The following is a 25,831-nucleotide window of genomic DNA, read 5'->3' on the forward strand; positions in this document are numbered from 1 at the left end:
ACAAAAGCCCCAAAATCTTACAACCTGTAATCAGGGAAGGATCTGTTTCTGCTATGTAATACAAAGCAAAACACCTGGTTTTCAGAAAATGAAAAAGACAGGAGGAACAGTAATCAGGTGAAAATAAGACACTCTTTGTTCTGATACAGAGATACGGGCAGTGAACATCAAGGCTAATCACCCGCTTCAAGGGCGGTGCAGAGCAGCAGCTGTCGCCTCTTCTTGCCCGAGGACCCTTTATATTCTGTCAAAAAAGACCTTGTCTATGTGGGTTGTATCTTATTGAAATTTACTTTGTTGGAAATTAAAACTGGCCAATAGAAAAACTATCACTTCATTTAAAAATCTTTATAATAAACCCAGTATATGTTCACACAAACTTTTTTTGAATGAAAAAACAAACAAACAAAAAAACCCAACACCACCTTTTACTGATGTTGTTTTACATTTTTGAAAATCACTTTAATGTCCTGACTGACAGAAGAGAGTCAGAATTTTCTACTCGCTTCCACATTCCAGCCCCCGCGAGAGGAGCAGAGTGAGGAAGGAAAACAGTGTCTTAGCATTATTATGAAAATAGTCTGGGCCTGGCAGATGTCCTTTCCAAAGGGCACCGGGGTCCTGGGCCGTCCTGTGAGAGGCACTGGTCTGTGCGTGCTCTTGAACCTACTGGGTTCAGTGACTCTCCAGTAAGGGTGGAGCAGAAAGGAGGCCAGTAGCTCAGACATGCTCATTCTTAATAGCTCTTTTTCTGGATATAAGTTATTTATTATGATGATTTTTAAATGAAGAAAAATTTTTTAAAAAAATTTCCCAGTTTAATTTTGCATGGAATTCTGGTCATTTTTTAGCATTTCTCATGCAACCTCAAATGACAAGAATTTGTTTGGGAACCACTGATTAACTTGAAGTAGATTCTCTGTAGAAAGGTGACAGGAATGTCATCTTTCAGAAACAATAACTCCAAATGCACTGAGCAGTTAAGTAGCTGGTTAGGAAAACAGATGCCAGAGGTGGGATGAGGAGACTGCGCCACCTCCTCCAAACAACCATGGCACCTTTCCATCATCAGTTAGCTCCTCCTCATGGCACAATATCTAAGTATATGAAGCAGAACATAAACGTCAACTTATCTGAGTTATGCTAATGTATAAGAGGAAGGTTACTATGTCAATGATTAAAAAAATAATCTTGAGTATGAGCTGCATTGACCATTAATATTTTTTAATAATGGCTTTATTGAGCTATAATTCGCATAGCATACAATTTATTTATAGTATACCATCCCGTGGGTTTAATACATTTACAGATGGTACAACCTCCACGACAATCAAGTTTGGAATATTTTTATTCTCCCCCAAAGAAAAACCATTGGGAGTCACTCCCCATTCTGCCCCCACACCCCCAGGCCTAGGTAAACACTAATCAACTTTCTCTACAGATTTGCCTATTCTGGACATTTCATATAAAGGGAGTCATGCAATATACCTGACCATTAATTTTTATTAACATGTATCCAAACAAAATTCTACTGATCCTCACAATTTGTGAGACGTTCCGTAAGACTTGCACCTTCATGAGGACCCAGGAGAGTCGGGTTAACAGTGGAGAGCAGTGGCCTAGGAACCTGCACTTGAAGGTCCTGGGGTGACCCTGATGTTCACCCAGAGTTAGGAACCACTGCTGCATCACTGAAATGCTTCTCCAAAATACACCATTTATAGGGGACACTAACTCACTGCCCCCGAAAGCTGAAATTAGGTAATTTAATGAAAAGAAAACATCACAAAGGTAGCTGGCTCTCTTAGGTAACTGAAAAACCTTTGAGTGTCTATACAGAGTTCCAGCAAAATCCCACTCATGACAGCTTGACATGGGGGACACCTGAATGGCAAATTAGGAGCCTGTCTTGGGAGCACTTACGGAGCTGAAAACAGAAGCAAAGCCAGGACCACCCCCTTACCTAGATTCATGACCTGAGACTGAAGCATCTGCCTTTGGCCAGGCTGGCTGCTGGGTCTCATGGGGATGCTGGCGGCTGGATTCCGAATCATTCCTCCTTGGAGCGTCCTGTTCATGGCGCTGGCGGTAGCAGCACAGGTGACTCGCACGGAACTCTGCGGTGCCCACTCCCCAGATGGCATGGTGGGCCGGGCAGCGTTACTACCTATCATCCCTGAAGGCAAGCCAGAGAAGACAGAGACATGCAGAAACTGAAAACATACTCACCACGTGTGAACGCCACACAATCTTACTCTGAACGAGATAACCAGTCTGCAATACGCAGCTAGCCCAACAGCTAAGGCCCTCACTGGGACAGATGTGGGCCGTTGGCTAAGAAATAAGAACTACTACAAAGTTTTTTACAACACGGACTTGCCACTCTTCATAGTTCGGAAAAGCTGTTAAAATTGTTCCCATATGTACTTAGAAACAGGTGCTGTGGCGTGTGGATAACCCCAACTTCCTTCCTCAGGAAGTGAATCACATTAGCTGATACACACGTCAATGCTTTACTTTCCAAAAGGGAGGTGAGGCCAAGAGGAGCAAGATAAAAAACTGATCATCAATACTCTTATCACAAACCAAAATCACGGAGACTATCCCGTGAGGCCCAGGCCTATCCCTTTCAGAGCATTAGAATTTGTTAAGCTCTAAAACTGCCCAGATCTTTCTACTACGGTTCTCTGTAGCCAAGGCCGGGAACTCCTACTACTTCAATATGCCTGGACCACACATTCCTGAGGATAGATCTAGAATGGGTTAGGGCAGACTCGTAAAAATCCTTTTATGCTTGAGATGTTAACAGCTAGTTGACCACACATAATACAGGGGCACGATACTGGTAAGCAGGATCGGGAGTCTGCTTTCCCTGGCCCGGCCGCCGGGATGCTGGCAACTGCCAGAGATTTGCTAAGACTTGATATTCTAGAAGTTCTGGAAAAGCCCCAAGTGCGGACCCTTCATTTTGAAATGTTTAATGACGGATGTATAAAAGCTCTGCTTTCAAATACATGACTTGCTTTCATTTACTTTAATTATAATAAACAACTGAGAATAGGGTATATTTAATAAATGGAGCAGCCATGTATGGTGGGTGGTTTTTTCCTGGAGAATGTGCTCCGTTAGGATGATCAAGAGTGAAGGACATTTAGAAAAAGTTAGAACAATATTATGGTAACATATATTTAACAAACTATTTTAACATTAGATTTAAGTTTTACAAATATATAATAGGCATTTTAGCTTTAAAAAAAAATCTATTATCAAAACAATATGAGATTATAGAAAATCCAGAAAGCAGAAGGTAAAACCATCCTTAATTCAACAACATTAATGCAATTATAACTGGGGGAGTTTCTCTCAGCGTTTTCTTTTTCAATGAAGCACAGGCAATTAATTGCATGATGACAGCCTGAATACCAGTGGTCTCTGGGCTGCTTAGATTTAAATAGAGGTATATCCCCAAGTTCTTAGGTCAGGCTCCCACAAGGACTCAGGTCTTCTTGGATTCTGCTAATAAGAAGCCACCTTTAATAAGTCATTGGCTCCTGTTCTCTTATTTTAATACAGCTTTTTCATTGCTTATGAAAAACAGAAAGTAAAACAATCCATCTTTTCCCCTTAAATTGAACTCTTATTTTCAGTTAACTATCTAAATGGCAAATGTTTACAGGGATTACATACTAAGTTAAAAACAAGAACAAACAAATAAACCCCCCCAAATTCAACACCCACCAATATAAGTTCTTTTATAATATCTATTATTTTAGTGCCTTTTTCTTTAGGTCCTCATTTCAACAAAGGAAGAAAGCTATAAATTGTGAGCAGTTCTTCATAAAAAACTGGAGGTCAAGCCTGCAACCCGGGCATGTGCCCTGACCGGGAATTGAACCGTGACCTCCTAGTTCAGTGGTTCTCAACCTTTCTAATGCCGCGACCCTTCATAGGTCAATGCTCAACAACTGAGCCACACCAGTTGGGCTAAAGTTTTTATTTTTAATGAATATTTTTCTGAATGAGAATTGTATCATCTATAAGCATGAAAGGTTGGCTGAATTTTAAACTTTTATTCTGAAATTCTCCAAACACAGATTATCAATAAACAGGAAGTTTTGGGATTATCAGCAGATTATCACAAGAAGCTGGCAACCACCAAATTATTTTATACACACCACCACAATGTCTCGAACAGTAATGGGAACAGAAGTGAAATAAGCTTATGGTATAGGTGTAATAATTAGCAACCTCTGAAAGTAATGATCACAGAATAAAAGGGCAGCTTACTGGAATGCTCTCCGATCTTCATATACCACTCTCATGGTGAAAATCTGTACACTTTTCTTACATTCAAATGTTAGCTTCTAACATGAAAAATTTCATTGGAAGAATTCTACTAGTTTGATGTGGATGAAAGATATCATTAAGTTACAGAACCCAGTAAAGTAACAGTGCATTTGAGCCCTTACCTGTGCTACTGTTCCCTAAATTTCCTTGGTTTCCTATCATCCCTTGGTTACCCATCATTCCTGGCTGAGGTATCACTGAGTAGGGACTACTGTTTCTGATTGGTGGGAAGGGTCCAGCACCAGTTGGGCTTTGCAATGTGATGTCAAGTGGTAAATTCTGGTTTGGCAATAACCTGCCCAGTTGCCCTGGTCGTGGGTTATTAAAAGCTAAGGAGAGAAAATATGAAAATTGAAGGTTAATATCGGATAACAGAAAATAATTGTAACAAAAGTAGTGTTTAGGAAAAATGCTGTCTGTAAAATAACAAAAGATATGCATGCCAGAGACCAACTGCCTACACAAAAGACAAATTCAGACAAAAAACATGCAGTGTCAAAATGTCATAAGCTAATCAATAAACAACTAATTTAATTATTCACATTCTTGCAAAAAAAGAAAGACAAAAGAACGTAACCATATATTTTCCCCCCAATACTAGTTTCTAATATTCAATTGTATTTGCTAAATAAACCACTAATATGGTGTTTTTCATGTTATATTATTAGAATTTAGTAGTCTTGCTGTCAGAAGCTATAAACATCTCCATACAACACCAACCCTAGAAACATATGGTTTGAATGTTACAATTACATGTCTATAACTAGATTTTCCTAGAAGAATTAGGTTCAAGGTGTTGAATTTCAGTGGAAGTGAAAATCTTCGAGTGTGAACTCTGTTACCTGAAGTAATCATTAATACTTTAGGACCCTAATCTTTAATCTTTCAAATACAGCTTTTTAGAATTCCAGATACATTTAGATTTGAAATGATTCTTAGGGTTAGTTCCCAAGAATTTATTGTACTAGTGCATTGTACTATCACACAGATAACCAGTTATTTGATATCAATGTTATTAAAAAAATTTTAAAGTATAAAGATATTATAAATATAATTTATAGCACTAAAGTATTAATACCAAGTTTTCACTTTTTCTGAATTATTATATAAACATAGTATGAAATAGAAAATTTAAAAGAAATGGTTCTTCACAATCAATAACAGAAATAAAATATTTAGAAAAATTAGGGCTTGAAATAGAAATGACATACATGCTTATACATGGCTTCCTCAGGGTTAGTTGTGTGGGTTACCCATCAATAATGTGAACACTATTAGGAGGTACAGATGGAGGAGAAACCATGAATTCACATGCAATTTGTCCTTCAATTCCCCTGGATAATAAGCATGAACTTTCTAGTGTGTTTCTCACTCACTTCTCAACTCTTTGACTTGTGCTCTCGGATGGTTCATAACTAATCCTCCATTTCCCAAGAAATAGGCAGGTTTGAGAGGTAACAGTAAAAGCTCGACTTTGTTTTACCCTTTAGGATGATCAGGAATCACTTGAGAAAAGATCTAGTAAATAAATGTACCCTGTCATTTGGTTAATAGGTGCCATTTCTGGTTTGAGAACCAATGCGAAGCTTTGGGCCAAACTGTTTTGGAAGAGGGGGGAAAATCATCCTCTCCATTCACCAACGTAACTCTAAGGAGGTTATCTATCTTCCTATAAAATATGTTCCTGGAACAGGGAAAGTTTTTCTCCCATTCAAACTATTGGGCAACTTTAGGCAACTATCAAGTTTGTAAACTAAGTGTTCATAGTGAAGGTTCATCTTAAACTTACCTAAATAAAATTTAAAATAAAAAGAGTAAAATAAATGATAAAAATGTACTTAAGAGTCTATCAAACTAACCAAACTTAAAATGCACTTAGAACACATTTGTATGATAAAGTTCCATGTAAAATTGATATTTGTATGAGGATTCCTAAGAGCTAGGACAAGATGTTTTTTATTATTTTTTTTATTTTATTGATTTTTTTACAGAGAGGAAGAGAGAGGGAGAAAGAGTTAGAAATATCGATGAAAGAGAAACATCGATCAGCTGCCTCCTGCACACCTCCTACTGGGGATGTGCCCGCAACCAAGGTACATGCCCTTGACCGGAATCGAACCTGGGACCCTTGAGTCCGCAGGCCGACGCTCTATCCACTGAGCCAAACCGGTTAGGACAGGACAAGATGTTTTTAAATGTGTTTAGCCCTTTCATATATAATGATTAAATATTTTGAGAATTTTTAGTAATATTATTCCTAAAAAGTCAGCATAACTTTCTCATTTTCTACATTTTAAGTATTCACTTATATATTAAAACATAAAATCTATTTAAACTCAATTTCTGAAGGCAGTAGCTGAAATGCAGGGAACTATGAAGGTCATCTCAAGAACTTTATGTATGTGGGTCAGCTAATCTCACTCTATGTTGATTAAATTGACCACAGGGAATGCTGGGAAGCCACGTTCACGAGAATCCACTCTGAATACTGTTGGGAAGAACCAGGACAGTAGATGGTGCTATTTGACCATAAAAACCTTGAAGTGACTAAGCTGTTTGCATCAGATTTTAATAATCCCCGTTTGTGATGGTGATTATGTGGCATAACCATCAACATCTCATACTCACTGCTCTGGGAAATTCGCAGTGCTGTTTTCTGGGCTCCAACAGGTGTAACCGGGCTGTTTTCAGCTGTGAGTTGCATGAGGTCATTGATGATGGCTTGCTTGTCAACTGATCCAGCAGGGGCGCCAGGCCTCGTGTCTGGGAAAAGCTGTGGTAATTGACTATTCTGCAAATCATCCAAAATCTCCTCCAAGTTGTCCAGCTCGCTGCCAGGCTGCAGGAAACGACAGAAGAATGTATCCCGCCCCACTGTGAGTGTGGGCACCACAGGCCCGCTGGCAATCACAGACCTAACTGGTACCAGGCACCTCAGCCAAGTAAAAGATGCATGCCCACCTCAGGCTCAACAGTCAATTGATCACCTTTTAAAAAATTAAACTGACAGAGAACATATAACTTAATCTCTAGGTCCTGAATTTCCGCCTCTGTAAAAAGAGAGACAGCTGAATTAGAAAGAAAGGTCTCTTCCAGCATCATGATTCATTGGCAATTTATAAATTCCCTCTTATTTTATGCTAGTAATTCAACTAATCACGAGTATGCATATTTCTAATTAACCAACAACTTACTTCTAATGAACCAACAACTTACAGTCCAGATCTAGGTTTTGTAGTTAATTTCCCTAAGAAATGATAACAGTAATAAATGCTGTTAGAAAATCCGATCCAAATTTATACAACATCAGTACTTAGTAAATGGTGATTCCCATTTAGAACTTTTAAAAAATTAAAATATGTATTTTTTATTGATTTTAGAGAGGAAGGGAGAGGGAGAGAGAGAGAGAGAAAAACATCAATGATGAGAGAGAATCATTGATCGGCTGCCTCCTGCCGATTGAGCCCACAACCCAGGCACGTGCCCTGACCGGGAATCAAACTGCGACCTCCTGGTTCCTAGGTAGACACTCAACAACTGAGCCATGCTGGCCGGGCAGGGCTTTTTTTTTTAAGAGCAGGGGGAGTAAAACACTAAATCAGCTTGCAGCAACGGCAACCATGACAGCTAAGCATTGCCTTTTCAACTTGACTAGTGGTTTTTCCTGCTTGTACTTTCAGTTTCGAGTAACACTGGCTTTCTCATCACTCACCAGCTTAGGTGACAATATGTAGGGAGGAAGCAGGATGAAAACAGGTTGTCCCCAGACACAGCACCTATCAACCTGACTTCACAGAAGCCATATATAATTTCATTTCAGTTACCAACATAAAAATAATAAGGTAAATATCACCACCATGTTATACTTAGTGGTTTTCTTCCAGCAAGCCCAACTAATTTTCATATTCTTTTAAGTAGAACCTACCTATGTGCCAAGTATTTAAAACCAGACAGTGCCAACCACACTAGAAAATGGCTAAGTTACACGCTAGGGTTACTTTCTAGTGAAGAAAGTGGTAAGAATGATTTTCTTGATGTGTAGGTGGACAAATGTAAGTGTAAGTTAGGCAATTTCCCCAAAGTCACTGAATGGACTTTGAATCCTTGACCGTGACGAACCCTTTCGTCTACACTGGCAACTCAAATGAAATTGCTTACCTCCAACAGGAGGCACAGTTAAGCACAAGGGCTTACAGTTTTATTCTATGTACAATCCTTATTTCCCATGGAGAGGTTGGACTTGTTAATGTTTTTGCAATTTATGGCAAATATAATAGGGATCCATTTTCCTGGGTTACAAGAGGATTTTCTGGTTAGGCTAGCCACTTATTTCTAGCAAAAGACAGAAGCATCAAATATGAGAGAGACACATCTCAGGCGAGGTGAGGTTCCAAAGTTAGCACCCCTTGACACTCCCCAGGAAGGCACCTCACTGGATGTCCCCTCCCAGGGCAACAGAGCCAGTGTCTCCTGCTGAGAGGAGGCACATGGTTGCTTGGCTGAATCCTAAATGGTAACAAAGTTGCACTTGAAAGCCTGACGCTGCATTTTCACTCTGTTACAGGCACAGGGAGCCAAACCCGGGTGAACTCTGTCACACCCCTCACCATCACTGCACTAGGGCTCCTACTCAGCGTACTCAGTACTCAGTACTGAGCGGGGGAATGGTGGCAAAACTGCTCACACTATTTAACCATTTAATAGCCGCCTCTTCTTCCTTTCTGAATGCATACAGACGATTTTGTGTAAGTTAGATGGACATGTAAAGTGAGTTCATTACACATCTATCTGTATCACGTTTTGCTGAATCTGTAAGTATAAAGAACAGTGTAAACATTTATTGCTCTCCAACAACTGCCTGGAACACAGTAATGGCCACTCAGTCAACCCGATGACTTCTTTTCACTATATTAATCTGTAATCTAAAACGTTTTCCCAGAGCCCAAACCGGTTTGGCTCAGTGGATAGAGCGTCGGCCTGCGGACTGAAGGGTCCCAGGTTCGATTCCGGTCAAGGGCATGTACCATGGCTGCGGGCACATCCCCAGTGGGTAGTGTGCAGGAGGCAGCTGATCGATGTTCCTCTCTCATCGATGTTTCTAGCTCTCTAGCCCTCTCTCTTCCTCTCTGTAAATAATCAATAAAATATATTAAAAAAAAAAAAATAAAACGTTTTCCCAGGATCAACTACATTTCTTATAGAAATTCCTGTAATTTCTCAGAATAAATGATTCATAAAAACGTGTAGTATCCTTATAGTGGTGCCATGAAAAAGCTCGAGATTAACCCTGGCTGCTTTGGCTCAATGGACAGAGCGTCGGCCTGCAGACTGAAGGGTCCTGGGTTCGATTCCAATCAGGGCACATGCCCAGGTTGCGGGCTCGATCCCTAGTAGGGGGTGTGCAGGAGGCAGCCAATAAATGATTCTTTCTCATCATTGATGTTTCTGTCTCTCTTTGTCTCTCCCTTCCTTCCACTCTGAAATCAATAAAAATGTATTTTAAAAGAGAAAAAGAAAAAAAAAGCTCATGATTAGAAGAGGTCCTAACAACCTGGGAAGTGTGTGGCTGCCCTAGGAAACCAAAACTGCCCTGGACACCGCTGCCTCGTAGAGCCCTTCAGAAAGCGGCCCTGGAAGCCCACTGTGTGCGTGTGCGTGTGCGTGGTGGTGAATGAGGTGGCTGTTCTAAGCGATAAAGCTGCTTCTTCTTTTTTTTAAATTTTATTGATTTCAGAGAGGAAGGAGAGGGAGAGAGAAATAGAAACATCAATGATGAGAGAGAATCATTGATCTGATGCCGTCTGCACGCCCCCTACTGGGGATCGAGCCCGCAACCTGGGCATGTGCCCCTAACTGGAATCAAACCCGGGACTTCAGTCCGGAGGCCGAGGCTCTATCCACTGAGCCAAACCGGGTAGGGCTAAAGGTGCTTCTTGAGAAAACTTTGCAGACTAACTTGGATGAGAAGCATCCGGAATATACAGATTCATATAAACAACCATAAAAAATAAATCATTTTCCTCAATGCTATTGTGTAAATAAATATATTTTCCCTCAACCCAATACGTGTAAAGGAAAGTTTTTATACCATCAATTAACAACAGTCTGGGTCTAGGCTCCTGCCTCTTATTTTTACCTTTACTGTTCCCATTAAAATGAAATTATACTTTAAGCCATCTCAAATAGAAAAATAAAAATCAGCGATTCAAAGACCTCCTGTGACAGGATTCTCCCTTTGTAACCTACTCTTGTGTATAATATAATGAGTTTAAAAGCCATGCAGAAACTTCTTGGTGTTAGAGTCAAAATGAATACGTTGTAGACGTTTAATTACTGACACTATTTGAGTTCATTCAGTGTGCTCTCAGAAAGATACACTATGAAAATTTCCCCAGGAGATAGTATCGCTTTGCTTGCATTTATTCTTGTTAATTTTTGGAGTACACATTTAATGCGAATATAATTGTCTTAAGTTTACTTTAAATGTTTCTCTTCAAGGAAATAAAGTTCAAAATGCCTATACTCCTTTGGTTGTTCAGCAATAAAATTGGACAAATATGGCATTTTCTTCTGTAGTCATGCAAGCTTTGGAAGCAATGGATTTGATCACAGTAAGTTTCTGATCTAACATTTCCTTCCCTAAATTAAAAAAATTTTTTAAAATTAATTTTAGAGAGAAGAAGGGATAGGGAGATATAAACATCAATGATAAGAGAGAATCATTGATTGGCTGCCTCCTGCACACCCCCCTAGTGGGGATGGAGCCCGAAACCCCGGCATGTGCCCTGACCAGGATTTGAACCATGATCTGGTTCATGATGGGTCAGTGCTCAACCACTGAGCCACACCAGTCGGGCTCCTTCCCTAAAACTTTGTAAGCTTTAATTACCACCCAAAGTTCTTTTAGTCAGCCCCTCTTCACTTTTTAGGCATGATTTCTTCACAAGACAAAAAGATTGATGCCTTCCTTTATAAGGCTTTGCCAAGATACTTCAAAGTTTTGCTTAGGCATCTATTCGAATGCTCAAATTAGCCACATCAATTGAAATAGTTAGTTTAAACTATTTCAGGCAGAAAAATGAGTCAGAAAGATTTTCATACAAGTTCTACAAAATGAAAATTGAACATGATTTCTTTAATTTTTCATTTTTCTGGTTTTATGAATTTTTCATGTGTCAAATTACTTGTTCTTTGAAGCAAACATAAAGAGCACATGCGTTTTAATAACACAAGTATTCTAATAAATTACTAAATATCTTTTCAAAATTTTAAATAAAGTGTTATTTTACCATATATGCGTAACATAAAATTATTAAAACATGGTAATCTAATTTACCACATTTGAAGGGAAATACTATAGTGTAAGATATAGTTTTCTATTCTAATGGAACCAAATACAAGAAGAAAATTTTTTTAGACTATTTCTAAACCCTCATCCTACGTAGCCCAGTAGCATTAGAAAGAACATAAGTTCCATTTGGAGGGGTATCAACGGACTCTATTGTGTAAATAAGTATATAACTTCAAAGTTGGTAAACAAACTGGAAATTTTGCCGTCATTACTTCCTGTTGGTTATGAAGTGCCGTAGAAACAAATGTTTAAATACTCTGCCCAGTAAAGAAGGCTATTTTAGGTAAAACAGCACCACCGGAATACTTCCTGTCCTTAATCAGTTAGTGATCGGTTAAACACACACTCAGGTAATGGCTCTTTGCTGAGTCAAAAGAACAAGACAGTTAACTGTGTACTCAGGCTTGCTAACAGTTTATTTCACTAAATAAAAAAACTTGTGCTTCCTTGAAATCAAAGAAAAGTCTCCAATAAATGTGTATAGTAGTTAATAGGAGATACACATAATCTGTGTTTGGAATTAGTGAAGGAGAGCAGGAGGAGAAAAAAGTCAGTTTTTTTTAAAAGTCATTTTAACTTTGATCTAAATTTAAGCAATGCATACTTCCTGTGGTAACTTTTCTTTTCAAGTTGCAATGTTTTTGATGTTAAAAGTGCTCTGAAGCAATATTTTTTGGTGGGGTTTTAAATGGAAGGGGATGGGGGTGAGACACAAACTAGTTTCATTTAGAAAAAATAGTGTAGATGTGTGGTGTTTGTGTACATTGTCTCGTGGTCTACTGACATACTAACAGATTTATACCGATAACACTCTGGGCCTTGTTCCCTAGGTGGGACATAATTTTGATTAGAAAAATGTTTCTCCTAAACAAAAATTAGAAACTGAAAGGACTTTTTTTGTCAGTTTCTTTTGTCTGAAGTTAAGTGTAATCCTATATCTAAACATAGAAATGCCAAGCAGTGTCCCTCCTCCCTGGCCCTCTAAGTCCTAGGGCCTCAGGCCTGGGACAGAAACAAATGGTGTTTCTGGAAAGAGGGGCCGACCACTGAGCTACTAAAAGCTAAGGGGGGCCTCTCGAGTCACCTTGCCCTCTAGAAGGTGTCAAGATAGTTGAGTGACAGTATGTGTGCCCGCCACCCTGAACTGCCACTAGCTCTGTATATTCTAATCTCGTAAACCTCAAAAGATTAAAACATTCATAGTTGTCAGGATGGCCTTACAGTAACTTTATCTAAGATATTGCTATTAACTTTCTATGGGGCCCTCGGTTTCCCCACCTTATGATTGTACAGCATTACAAAATAGCTGCTATATAGAATTCTGCACTAACATCGAAGTTTAAGGGTTAATTACCAATGTTTGTATTCTTAGGCTGTTTGCCTTGTGAAGGACACAGTGGCTTGAAAATCATCTCTGCCTCATAGGAACGGTAGCAGCTGTCAAGACATCGAAGTGAAAGAAATAAAGGAAGCCAAGTGCTTAGAAACCCGGACAGAGCCCAGCTGCAAGCATGTGCAGCCCGACTCTCCCGAATCCTGCTCTCCATCCAGACCCACCTGCACCAGCTTCTGCTGACTCAGCAGGTTCAAGGCTACACATGGCAGGGGTGCTGCCCTCTCCTCTCCCCATGCACACCTAGTCCCCGAAGACAGTGACACACATCAGATCCACTTACAAAACAAGTGTCAAGGACAAATTAGCGAACCATTTTAAGTAGAAAAGCCCATGTAGCTCCTTCTCTTCTTAACCATTCATGTCTTACAAGGCTTGAGGCCCAGGGCAGAGCCAGGGATTGGAGGAGAGTAGAGAGAGTAGGGTGGGTCTTGGTTCATTAACCCAGCTGGTCACAGATTCCCCAGGAAACAGCTTATGCCAAGCCACTGTGTCAGTTAATAACTTTTTTTTAAATAAAGAAAATATTAAATAGTTTACTTTCCTTGTGATGTCATTATGTCCCCTGAGAATTATCAGGATTGATTTTGAATTATCACTTAGCTATCCTGGATTTTTTCCAGATAATTAAATCTTCAGATAAGAACAGCAGGTAACACAACCGATATTTCAGGTTTGCATTTATATATGATGGCTCAGCTATACTAACATCAAGTCAAACTTGACCTCTCCTTTCTTACTATCCATTGGCCCTTACATACATTTTATACGGATGGTCTAAGAAATTCTTTAGCGTGAATCAGACGTTTTGGTTGAGAACAGAGTTACAATGATTTTCATTAGGTTTGAAAAAACAGTCAAACCCTGATCTTAAAATGAGAAAGGTAAATAAATAACTTAATTCAGTCTGTACTGACAAGGCCCCCGCTTCGAGGAAGTGATTATCTCCAATTTCGGCATCGCCTGCTAACAGGGGTCAAACTACAGCTGGCCTGTGGGGCCTGTTTTTGTGTGGCCCACGAGCTAAGAATGGATGTCAATCGGATCAAACCCGAATATTAGGGCCTGGAGCACAGCACACCGCTTGTGTTCAGTGTCTGTGGCTGTGTCCACACTGCACAGACTATGTAGCCTGCAAAGCCTAAAATATTTACCATTTGGCCCTTTACAAAAACAGGCAGTCAACCCCGCCCTATGGTAATGTCACTCATTACTAGATAGGGTATTTGGAACTCTGTTTCAATCAAGTGAGAAAATAAGAGAAAACTTATTTTTATCTCATCACCTGTGGCCTCAAAATGCCCCTGTGAAGAAAATCCTTAATGGATATGGGTGAGTAGCCTTGGGGAATACATTATAAAACTTACCTGGTCACTAGGCTCAAAGCTCATCTCCTCCTTCTCGGTCTTCATAGCTATTAACTTTGTGTTACTGGCAGGGTCCGTCTTACTGTCCAGCCGCTCAAGTTTGGGGGTGATTTCCGGTAAACCAATATCTTTAGTATCATCTTTATCCAGCAAATAGCGAAGTAGTGCATTCTCTTTCTTCTTGGGGCTCACTGGCTCCTGTTTCACAGTCACCTCCGAACCAGGAGCTGTGCTGTTGGCCTCCTGGCTCAGCTCTTTGCCTGTGGCTTCCGCTGTTAACTTAGCCAAGTCCACAGGAGAACTGCTGTCCTGCAGGAGTCTGTGCAAAATCTTATGCTTCTCCTTGAGCGAGGTCCCATGTGACGACCCGGAACCGGGCAAGCTACCCGCGGAGTCCTTGTTTGTGTCCGACAAAGAGCTGGACAGCGGCGAAGGCTCCATCTGGTCAGATTTGGTGGTCAGCAGCTGGAGGAGTTTGGTCTGTCCTTTGCTGTCATGCAGTCTGTTCTGTCCGTCAGCTCGCTCGCTGCTCACACCCTGGGGTCCACTGGCATCACTGGTGTCCTTTTGCTCTCCAGGATGGCAGCTGCTCTCTGCCTGTCCAGCTGGACCGTCAGAGGGCTCCCCATACAGCCCAAAACAGTCTTTGGAGTCTAAGCTCCCCATCTTGCTGAGTGGGGGAGGATTCATATTAACTGGGGAGTTTTGCAAATTGCCCATTTTTAGGTCCGGCGAAGCCAACGATGACCCCAAAGAGACCCCGTGCCCCTCGCTGAGGGCCTGAAGTGCGTTGAGGGAACTGTTGGTGTAGCTATGGCTATTTCCTGTGCTGCTGCAAACTCCCACAGGGGAATGCAAGCTTCCTGCAGGGGAAAACTGGCTGGGTGGGATTCGGGGGCTTCCAGCCACCCCAGGGCTCATGCGATGTCTCGGTGAAAGCATGGAGGTGGGCTGGCCTGGATTCATGCCAGGGCTGCTCTGGGAGGGACTGTTCATTTTGAGTGCATAGTTACTACCCTGAGGAGTGGTGGCTTGCATGCCTGACACATGGTTCAGTCCCCCGGAACCACCAAACCTGCCCATGGGCATGCTCATTTGCTCCTTGGGGCCGTTGATGGGGAAATTTATATTGCTACCAATGGCCATGTCCTGACCTGGGTTCGAGCTGCACATGGCCTGATGGGCAGGGCTGCTGGAGCTAATTGGATTCAATGGCTTCCCCATTGCTTGTCCAGTCAGATCCGGATTCATTAAACACACATTCTGCTCTCTGTATAATGAGGAAAAAAATATAAGGTAAAAAGCAAAACACTTAGCAAGTTGTTATTAATTTTGAAAAATGAAATGGCCTCTTTTCTTTAAAAGAATGAGCTATACTTAAAGGAAAGATAATACTTTGATGAAACAATCTGCAATTATGGGCAAGACTGAACATGTTTAGTGTTGGACCAAGAGGGATGTTTTTCAGTCAACTCATTAAGATGTCTGCGGTTTTCCAGACGGAGGGGGTGTGTTTAAATTTGACTACTACCATACTGAAATTGTAGTTATTAGAGAGGTTCCAATTAATTATATATATCTTTCTCACTTAATGCTATCTTATCATGAATAACCGAGAACTTGAACAATCCTAAAGAAATGACCCAAACAAGTATAGCTGTCTCCAGTTATTTACCAGAGCTTACAATTCCTAACAACAGACACATCTGTAAGTCCGGAGAGCTCTGATGTGGACGACTTGGCTCAAGATGAACAGCAAACTGAGTGGTAAAAACTTGCCCCTAACTATTAGGAACACTACAAGTTCCAGAGCCAATAAAGTTACCAAAACTGTTTAGAAGTAGGTCACTTAAACAGATCCCCACACCCAGGTCCCCTGTATGTCAAAGCAAGAGCCTCCAAAACAGACAGCACGGGAGGGGACTTCGAAGTGACCTTAGCTTGTGATCTGATTCCCCAACTCCTAGACAACCCCACCCATTCCCTTACTAATGACTAAAAGCAGGTTTTCTGAGCTGGATGATTCTCCAAGCCCTATGAGCTTTAATTTACAGCCTTGGCAGTCACTCGTGAGTTACCAAATGTGTTCACAAACCCAAACAAAACAGGTTTCACAAATTGTCAAACATCAGCTTTCAGTTAGGGGGTGAAATCTGGCACATCTGTAATCACTTTCAAATTGTTTCAGTTTGAGGTCAGATTTATTAACAGTTGGCAAACAGTGCTGCCTGATTTTTTTTTTTTTTATTCCAAAATAAGAAAGCAAATAATTGAGAAATGCAATAAAAGGGGACTCTTTCCCGGAGCAACTTTATATATCTTCTGATAGTACCTCATAAAGTTTTATATAGCACGTACATAAATATTTATAGAAGTTGAAATGCAATCATTTTCCTAAATTTGTGCTCTAAAACAATATGGTTCATGACATTTATTTTTTAAATCAACATTTAGTTTAGTTTTCTTTACTTTCATTTCTTATGGAAATGTTTATTACCCATTAATTTGAAGTCTAATGTCAAGAATTTAACCCTGAGAAAAATCTAAAATATTCCTTACAAGTGTATATATTTGACAGTTTTAGGTTTAAACACGTAGGAACAGAAATCGTGCAGTGGTTTCAGTATTCCTGCCCCGGGGGGTGTCACCCCTGGGACCTGGTCAGTCTCCCTTCTCCGATGTAGCAGGCAGTCATGGCAGAGCAAAGTCAGGTGAGCCTGTCTTCTTCCCGCCGGTTTAAATACCCACTAGGACTCAGGCTAGACATAGCCCTACTCAGCTGGTACCATGTAATGTCTTTAGGTTAACAGCAATCTGATTTTATATTTTACAGTGTGATCAGCAGAAATGTCTAACAAATCTGAAAGGGTCTGGGATGACTTGTGACTTTTCTAACATCTCCTCTAACCCGGGAAGGGACGACAGGTTCTTAGAACTAAGCTTACCTGTGAAGCATATGCAAAGATATGACAAGCTGAGGCTCATTAGTAGTCTGAGAACGGATGAGTTTGCTTTTCGTTTGTGCAGCAACAAGAGTGCCGTCGGACAAGGAGAAACGGTAGATCTGACTGAAAGCCAACCCTTGTCTCAGCACTGCGGGTGAGCAAGGAAACGGAACACAAGTTAAGGAAGCAAATGGGGTGGGGGCGGGACAAGACACAATCCCAGTAATAAACTGCACTATGTTTAATATTTTCTGACCAGCAGTTAGAGTTATAAGTAATATTTCATGATATTAAAACATTACACAGTTTTAAAAGCAGGTTTATTTTTCACTTAAAATAACAATAAATACAATATATTGATTAAAAAAAAGTAAAGTTTAGACCCTCAAACTATGTTTTTAAAAAAATCTTCAGTACCATGGCAATTTATTAGCTCAAAACAAGCTGTACAATTATTTGTTTAAAATGTTAGAAAACAATGCAGAAACATGTTACCTCTTGAGTGTACGATCTGCCTTTTACGTCCCTTTAAGCTAATACAAATATAGTAAAATTTATGACAGTAAATATATTCCCTGAATATTCATCTCAGTTACGTACTTGTTCAACCCATCATTTCACTCTACTATTCCCCAATTCTATTTCTCCGTGTGTAAGAAGCATTATTTCTGTGGTTAAAACAACAGGAAGTAAAAGATAAACAATCAGAAAATCTCTTCAGAGGAAAAAAATAGGCCAAATAGAAAACCAAAACAACAAAAGTACAAATCTTAGTGACATGGAATTGGTTTAAGTCTTTATAAAGAATCAGGTGTTTCCGTTTTTAAGACACTGGCAGAAAATACAACACAGATTAACTAGGTTAAAATAATTTTTCTTAAAATAAAACTTTGTGGCTCATCTTTTAATACAACTGTATTTTAAAACTGTCAAATACTGCATATTAAAAAAGAATATTTCGATTCAGAAAAAGTAGCCATATAATTTAGTTACCTCTTAAACCATTTTAAGACCATATCGTGTTTTTACCAAATAACTTTCAGTATAAATGTTGTGGGTGAATAGCTAGCCCCAAAGTGACCAATAACATTCACCATTCCACAAGGACGAAGAGAGGGAGAGAGAGGCTGACACGAGGTACAGATCTGATTTCGTGGTAAAATCTCACTTTGAGCGCTTCCCCTAAAGAAGCCCCCTTTGCAGTTTGCTACCTGCAGGATTCAGGTATTCTATTCTGGCCTCAACTGTTGGGTGTGTCTCTGAAGTGGTCCCACTGGAAATGAACTACTGTTCATATGTGTATCTTGCCTTCTACGTAAGTATGTTCCCAAAAGGTAGCATAAATACAATTTTTATAATAAGATTCATATTTTCAATGGTTTATAATTTCAGAATTTTATCTGACCTTGGATGTGATCCTTTAAGATTTTCCATTTCCATTTGATCTACATCAAACGTGTTTACTAAGTAGACCGGTGTTAGTGTGCACCTAAAGCATTTAGGAAGCTCTCCATTTAAACAAAGCCCTCCAGTAGACTTTTATTTGATGCAAATGATTACCCTTGATCTTACCGACTTTGTACATTTAGATAAAATGTATTTCATGTGTTTCTGAGTTTCCTTTCAGTGGGTCCCAGCTAATGAAACCTAGCAGAGTGCCGAATACATCTTCTAAACCCCTTTGTGAGGAATCAGGAAGCCATAGAAATTAAATGTAGGGCATTGCTACACAGGGCCCAGGGACGTGTTTGCTCATGGTGAGCTCTCATTTTTTGTTGTTACTATTCTTTTTATTTTAAACCAGATCTGGTGAAATGGCATTGATTCCTATCAAATGTGGCCTTTTTATTTCCTCTTTTTTTTTTGATTTAAAGAAAAATGCTGGAAGACACAAATTGTTGGATTATGTGCTTATTTTAGAAGAAGTAACGATAAATAAGATAAAAAGGATGAGTAGGATGAAGAAAAACTAAGGGAAAGAAGAGAGGTCATTTGCTATGATTTTTCCTTTTCATCAGCGATCTTAAGAGCATCAAGTTTAAACATATAATACACTACTGGTAAATGCCAAGGTTACGGATCCCCATGAAACGGAAGATGCCAAACTAAAACTCTATTTTCAATAATAAGTTACACTTTTCTCTGCAAAACTGCAGACAATTTGCCAAACTGAGTGATGAGGCACCCTGCCCTGCCCTGCCCCCGGTCCTCACAAGCAGCCTGGCCCCCAGCTGTGGACATAGGTGCCCACAAGGAGGACAAAGTTCTCCTTTGTTCGCATCAATTTAACAAACATCCAGGAACCCCTTGAGGAAAAGGGATTCTGTGGAAGAACTCTGGGGGCAGCACAGCGGAGTGACGGGCAGGATGGGCCAGATGAACGCCCAGCGCCCACACTTACTACCTGCCCAGGAGCCGCCACTCCACCTGTGCCAGCTGCTGTCCGCAGCAGGAGCCATGTCTGCTTCATGGCGGGCCTGCAAGCTAACGGACAGTGCCAGACAAGACCAGGTGCTCAGTAAGGGTGGCTATTAGCACTGAAACATGACTGAAGTCTTGGGTTTAGTTCCAACTGTCCTATTAATTCATTTTATGACCTCAGGCAAGCCACCTCATCTTTCTGAACCTTCCCGAAACACCTGGGTAGCCTTCAGTGATCATCATGTGGAAGGAGGGCTAGGGACCTCACTGTCATTTCAACAAAAAATTCACAAATTTCATTTCATTCCTCTTTCCTCCTTACGATTAAGACATTTCTTTTGATATTAGATGGTACCTTATTGTCTTATACATCTAGAAGTCTTAGAGTCAAAGACAACGACCTCTTTCCCTTTCCTTTCATCTGTTCTGTGAAATGATCATGTCCAAGCCTATGTCCCTCATCCTACTCTCCTGTCCTACGGGACTCCCGTGAAACCTTCCTCCAGAAGGCAGGGCCGTCTGGGCACGGTGACGCAGGCACACCGGACACAAAGAGCAGCCAGACCCTAGACTGCGAGGTGAGCTTCAGGAAGCACTGCTTCAGAGAAAGCTCCCGCAGGAAGCAGCAGTTTAGCAAAATCAAGTTCAAGAACACTATCCTTTGGAGACGCTTACCTTCATGGTGATGCCTCTTGGCATAGGACAGAGACTCCCCCTCGTGCTGGGCATGGAACTTCTGAATGCACCTCCTCACCAGGTCCTCCCAGCCGGGCTTCATGGCGGCCCGCATGGTGCTTGTGTCCAGTGATGTGATCTTGCCTAGTGAACATAGCAAGCATTATACCTACGTGCTGACCTACTACTTATGGAAACAATTACATTTTAAAAAAATGAAAATTTATTTATTTACAGTAGCACATGGACCAAAAGGGTAGATAGTGAAAATAATTGTTCCTCCCTGGACCGTCCACCACTCCTCAGTGAGTCTGCCCAGCAGCCACTGGTCCCAGCGTCTGCCACCGTCTAAGCACGTTCCTTGCATGACAAGTAAGCAAGCATCTAAAAATGATTTCTTTGGTCTCCTTTGCAAAGAAAATTTACCTTGGAGATCTTGGCGAGTAGTAAAACTTTCTGATGAGGGAAGAACCGGTCTTTCCTTCATGGGGACTCTCCTTGCCACACAAATCAAGCAGGACTGCAAATCTTCAATCGAAGACACTTAGGGTTATCACATGAGGCTTTTTAATGATTCAAACAAACTCAAGTGTATTTATGACAGCACAGCTTGTAAATCAACAAGGGAGAGTGACCAAACGCCAGGTACCTCCGCTTTTCACCGGCTTTCTGCTCTCCTCCACGGAAGTGGGAAGCAGCTGGGGAGGGGGAGGGGTGAGCTGTGTAGGATGAGCCCGGGGAGCTGAGGATAAACTGCTGAAGCCACACGATACATGTGATAAAAGAATATCCACCGTCCTAGCGTTAGCAACCTGACACCGTCCACCCAATGACGGAGAGGAAAGGAATCCTTTTTGTGAAACAGCAGACTGTAACCACCAGCTGAATTCATAACAAAGTGGAGAAAGGATGAAAACCAAAGTCTGACACTGCTCTGTCAGGGGTTGCCTCTTGAGTTTCAGGTTTACAACAACAGGGAAAACTAGATATACCTCCTACCAAACTATGTAAATAACCCTATGATGGCAATATGCAATTTAAAATAAAGACTAGGAACTAGGTCTAGACTCAGAATTGAAAAACAAATCCTAGAAAATGCGGCCTGTGCCAAGTTCAGAATCTTGGCCATGGCTGTTTCCCACAGAGCCGGGGCTAAGTGTTTACTCCGCACCCACTGCAACTGTTTTATGCATCTATGTCCGCTTCTGGAGAACAGGAAATGTTTCATTCATCTCTGTAACATGCAGAGCGCATGGCATAGCCCTTTTCAATTTCAAAAAATGCTGAGTAAAAGGTTGTTAAAAAAGAGTCTCTTCATATCTTATGTTAGGGATTTATGATTATTCACCTTTAAATTTACAAAAAAATTTCTTTAAACGTATCCAGTAATAATGGGCATCACAACTTAAATATAATCCTCATCCTTAAGATAATAAACACTACATTTCTGAGCACTTACTATGAGATGGACATCTGTCCAGCTGCTTTTATAGGCTACCAATTCATTTAAGTTTCTTAACAACTCTTTGAGGTTGGTACTAGCATTACCTCCATTTAACAGAGGAGAAAACCAACCATAAAGTTTAAGTAACGTGCTCAGCATCATGTAAAACTTTGGTGAAAACAAGACCTGAACCTGAGTGCACCATGGCTCAGAAACTCGACTCACACTGAGAGCTAGCATCCAGAATCAGATTTCAAATGTCAAAAAATGCGTAAATATACCACAGCAAAACAAAAATGAGCTCAGCTATATCTGTTTATACTACTTTCGAATATTATCATAGATGGATGAATCAGTGGTACTTACTCTGTCACATACAAGTGAATAAAATCTTTTGACATTCCATACCTACGTATAAACTTAATTTTGAAGAACTATGTATTGTCTATGACAGCTCTATTACTTCCATTCTAATACAATTTAAATTAAAAATTACTTACGTATTTTTTTAAAAAGGACTAAATAACTAGACTTAATGCCAATCATGGTTCGGGCACAGCCATGTAATCCTTATTACATTCTGACACTGCTACAGGTGACTTCGCTTGATTCTAGAGTAAACTGCTGCTCAGAGAGCTCAAGGAGCTTGCCCAGGGACAGAGGTGGTGAGTGGCTGAATTAGGAGCTGGCCTGCCTCACAGGAGAGCCTATGAATGATGCTTCTGTCCATGTGGTCCTCAGCTCCCCCTTCTCTACGCATGCAGAACGCACTCTACGGCATGTCTCATATTACAGCGTGACCCTCAGCTATGAATGGCTTGCTTGGAGGGTGCAGGGGTGGATACTATACACCAGCTTCTCTTTAAGGGGAAGAGCCCAAGAGCTTAGAGTCTGAAACCCCCTCCATTCCCCACTCCCATCTGTATCCTCTTTTAAGTATCACTGTGGAACCAGCATCCATGGATAAACTATATGGAACCCACTAATCCCTTGAAGTACAGTTGCCTCTTGCACAACACCAGTTTCCCCTGTACAGGTCCAACTTAGACATGGATTCCTGTTCAATAAATACTTATAGTACTGTACACTTACTTTTTCTTCCTTATGGTTTTCTTAATAGCATTTTCTTTTCTCTAGCTCACTTTATTGCAAGGATACAGTATAGAATCAAAGCAACATACAATTATGTGCTAATTGGCTATTATTGGTAAGGCTTCTGGTCAATACTAGGCTATTAGTTAAAACTGTTTTGGGGAAGTCAAAAGTTATACATGGAATTTTGATGATGCAGGGATTAGCACCTCAACCACCGAATGGTTCAAGGGTCCACTGTACATGAAAACGCTGTTTGTACTGTGTGCACTTTTCTAGGCTGTGGCTCACAGCTCGCAGCAGCTCATCCCGGGAGTCCAGGCTCCCCCTGAGGTTCAGCCACTAACAGGGCAGCCATGAACCACACCTGGCTATTTAATGTAAATTTAATAAAACAGAAAACTCAATCTCCCAATTGCATTCCAAATGCTCAATAGCCACATGTAGTTGGTGGTTGCTATGCTGGACACTGACGATCCAAAACAATGCCATCCTTGCAGAAAAGTCTGTTGAGTTGTTTTAAAGACTTACAAATAAAATTTATCATAAAAATTCTTAAGTAGGTGGAAAAAACAAACAAAAAAGATGTCTCTAATTTTTTCTTTGTGTGGCTACTAATTTTGTATTATTAAGTGTGGAAGAAAAGCATAATAATAAATATACAAATATATAAAATATACCAAAGATTTCATCCTACCTTCTCCTTCTTCCTTGATGGACTTTGGTTGAGAGACAGCAAAGCACTGCATAGTTTCGTATTTCTGATGTGCTTCCTGGTTATCATGACCTTCCTCTTCGGACTCAGGCAAAGGTTTCACCAGCATCCGACAATTGAACGTATGGCTGTTGCGCCTGGGAGGTTCGCCAGACCAAGATCCCCCGTTCACTGAGCAAGGCAAAGCAATCCAAAATTATAAAGAAACCAACGTGAGACTCACCACTGCCAAATTATCAAAATGATACAGGAAGCATATAGTCATTTTATTTTTATGTAGCGCTTATCCTTTTCTATTTTAATTTCATAATCTGGAGGGGAAACATTCTTGGGTGAATGTTTCAACTTGGGAAAATTCTAGGGATTTTCAAAATGTCTTTTTACCCTTCAGTCTGACCCCCTTCCCTTCAAGTTCAAATCTTGACTATTAACAGAACTAGAGGCCCGGTACATGAAATTCATGCACGGGGCAGGGGTGTCCCTCAGCCCAGCCTGCACCCTCTGCAATCTGGGACCCTTCGGGCAGTCAGACATCCCTCTCACAATCCAGGATTGTTGGCTCCCAACCGCTCGCCTGCCTGCCCCTAACCGCTTCTGCCTGCCAGCCTGATCACCCCCTAAGCACTCCCCTGCCAGCCTGATCAATGCCTAACTGTCCCCTACTGGCCCAATTGCCCCTAACTGCCCTCCTCTGCCAGCCTGGTCATCCCTAACTGTCCTCCCCTGAAGGCCTGGTTGCCCCCAACTGCCCTTCTCTGCTGGCTTGGTAACCCCTAACTGCCCTCCCTTGCCAGCCTAGTCACCCCTAACTGCTCTCCCCTGCCAGCCCGGTCACACCTAACTGCCCTCCCTTGCAGGCCTGATCGCCCCCAACTGCCCTCCCTTGCAGGTCTGGTTCCTCCCAACTGCCCTACCCTGCCGGCCTGGTCCCCCCCAAATGCCCTCCCCTGCAGGCCTGGTCCCCCCAACTGCTCTCCTCTGCCGGCCCAGTCCCTTCCCCCAATTGCCCTCCCCTGCCAGCCCAGTCACCCTGAACTGCCCTCCCCTGCCGGCCTGGTTGCCCCCGAACTGTCCTCCCCTGCAGGGCCGGTCTCCCCCCAATTGCTCTCCCCTGCAGGCCCGGTCACCCTGAACTGCCCTCCCCTGCCGGCCTGGTCGCCCCCCAACTGTCCTCCCCTGCAAGCCTGATCGCCCCCAACTGCCCTTCCTTGCAGGCCTGATCGCCCCCAACTGCCTTCACTTGCAGGCCTGGTTCCCTCCAACTGGCCTCCCCTGCAGGTCTGGTACCCCCCAACTGCCCTCCCCTGCAGGCCTGGTCATCCCAACTGCCTTCCTATGCCAGCCCGATCACCCCTAACTGCCCTCCCCTGCTGGCCATCTTGTGTGTTGGAGTGATGGTCAATTTGCATATTATTATTTTATTAGATAGGATACTATAGTTCTCTATTTTGAGGTTTTCCTAACTTTGATTTCTTAGAAATTTATTTGAATCTACTTGCATTCCAATTTTACTTGTTGCCCCCTACTCAAAAATTTGTAAGTGGCACCAACTATAGCATGCATTAAAATTTTTTAAAAATTGATTTTAGAGAAAGAGAGGGAGAGGGAGAGAGAGATATAAACATTTATGTGAGAGAGAAACATCCATAGGTCACCTCCTGAATGTACCCTGATGGGGGATTGAACCCAAAGCCTGGTTCACTTTTAGCCAGCCAGCATGGCTCAGTGGTTGAGCATCAACCTATGAACCAGGAAGTCACAGTTTAATCCCCAGTCAGGGTATATGCCCAGGTTTTGGGCTTGATTCCCAGTAGGGGTTGTGCAGAAGGCAGCCAATCAATGATTCTTTTGCATCACTGATGTTTCTATCTCTCTTTCCCTCTCACTTCCTCTCTGGAATCATTAATAATATATTTAAAAAGAAAAAGTCACTGGTTAGAAAGCACTGAACGGGCCAGCTAGATGTCATGGGTGTTTTGGCGAATGCAATGTTAATCCTACAGCCACTGGGCTGCTGTAAAGGAGTAACAAAGGAAACACATGCTAGAGAGAGAAAGGCAATTATCAAGTTAACTGCCAGA

General features: G+C 41.4%; 1 protein-coding gene across 1 annotated transcript in view; it reads right to left on the reverse strand.

Moving 5' to 3' along the window:
- Positions 1 to 25,831, reverse strand: part of NCOA2 (nuclear receptor coactivator 2) — a 264,744-nt gene that overhangs the window by 23,526 nt on the left and 215,387 nt on the right. Inside the window, exons 7-14 of the mRNA XM_008150353.3 lie at positions 23,733 to 23,921; positions 20,926 to 21,027; positions 20,500 to 20,643; positions 17,404 to 17,551; positions 14,459 to 15,728; positions 6,976 to 7,186; positions 4,470 to 4,676; positions 1,964 to 2,176 (exon numbers count right to left, since the gene is read on the reverse strand). Coding sequence (XP_008148575.2) covers positions 1,964 to 2,176; positions 4,470 to 4,676; positions 6,976 to 7,186; positions 14,459 to 15,728; positions 17,404 to 17,551; positions 20,500 to 20,643; positions 20,926 to 21,027; positions 23,733 to 23,921 — 2,484 coding nt within the window. The remainder of the gene's footprint in view (positions 1 to 1,963; positions 2,177 to 4,469; positions 4,677 to 6,975; positions 7,187 to 14,458; positions 15,729 to 17,403; positions 17,552 to 20,499; positions 20,644 to 20,925; positions 21,028 to 23,732; positions 23,922 to 25,831) is intronic.

Source organism: Eptesicus fuscus, chromosome 19 (genome assembly GCF_027574615.1).
Source record: "Eptesicus fuscus isolate TK198812 chromosome 19, DD_ASM_mEF_20220401, whole genome shotgun sequence".
NCBI classification, from domain to species: Eukaryota; Metazoa; Chordata; class Mammalia; order Chiroptera; family Vespertilionidae; genus Eptesicus; species Eptesicus fuscus.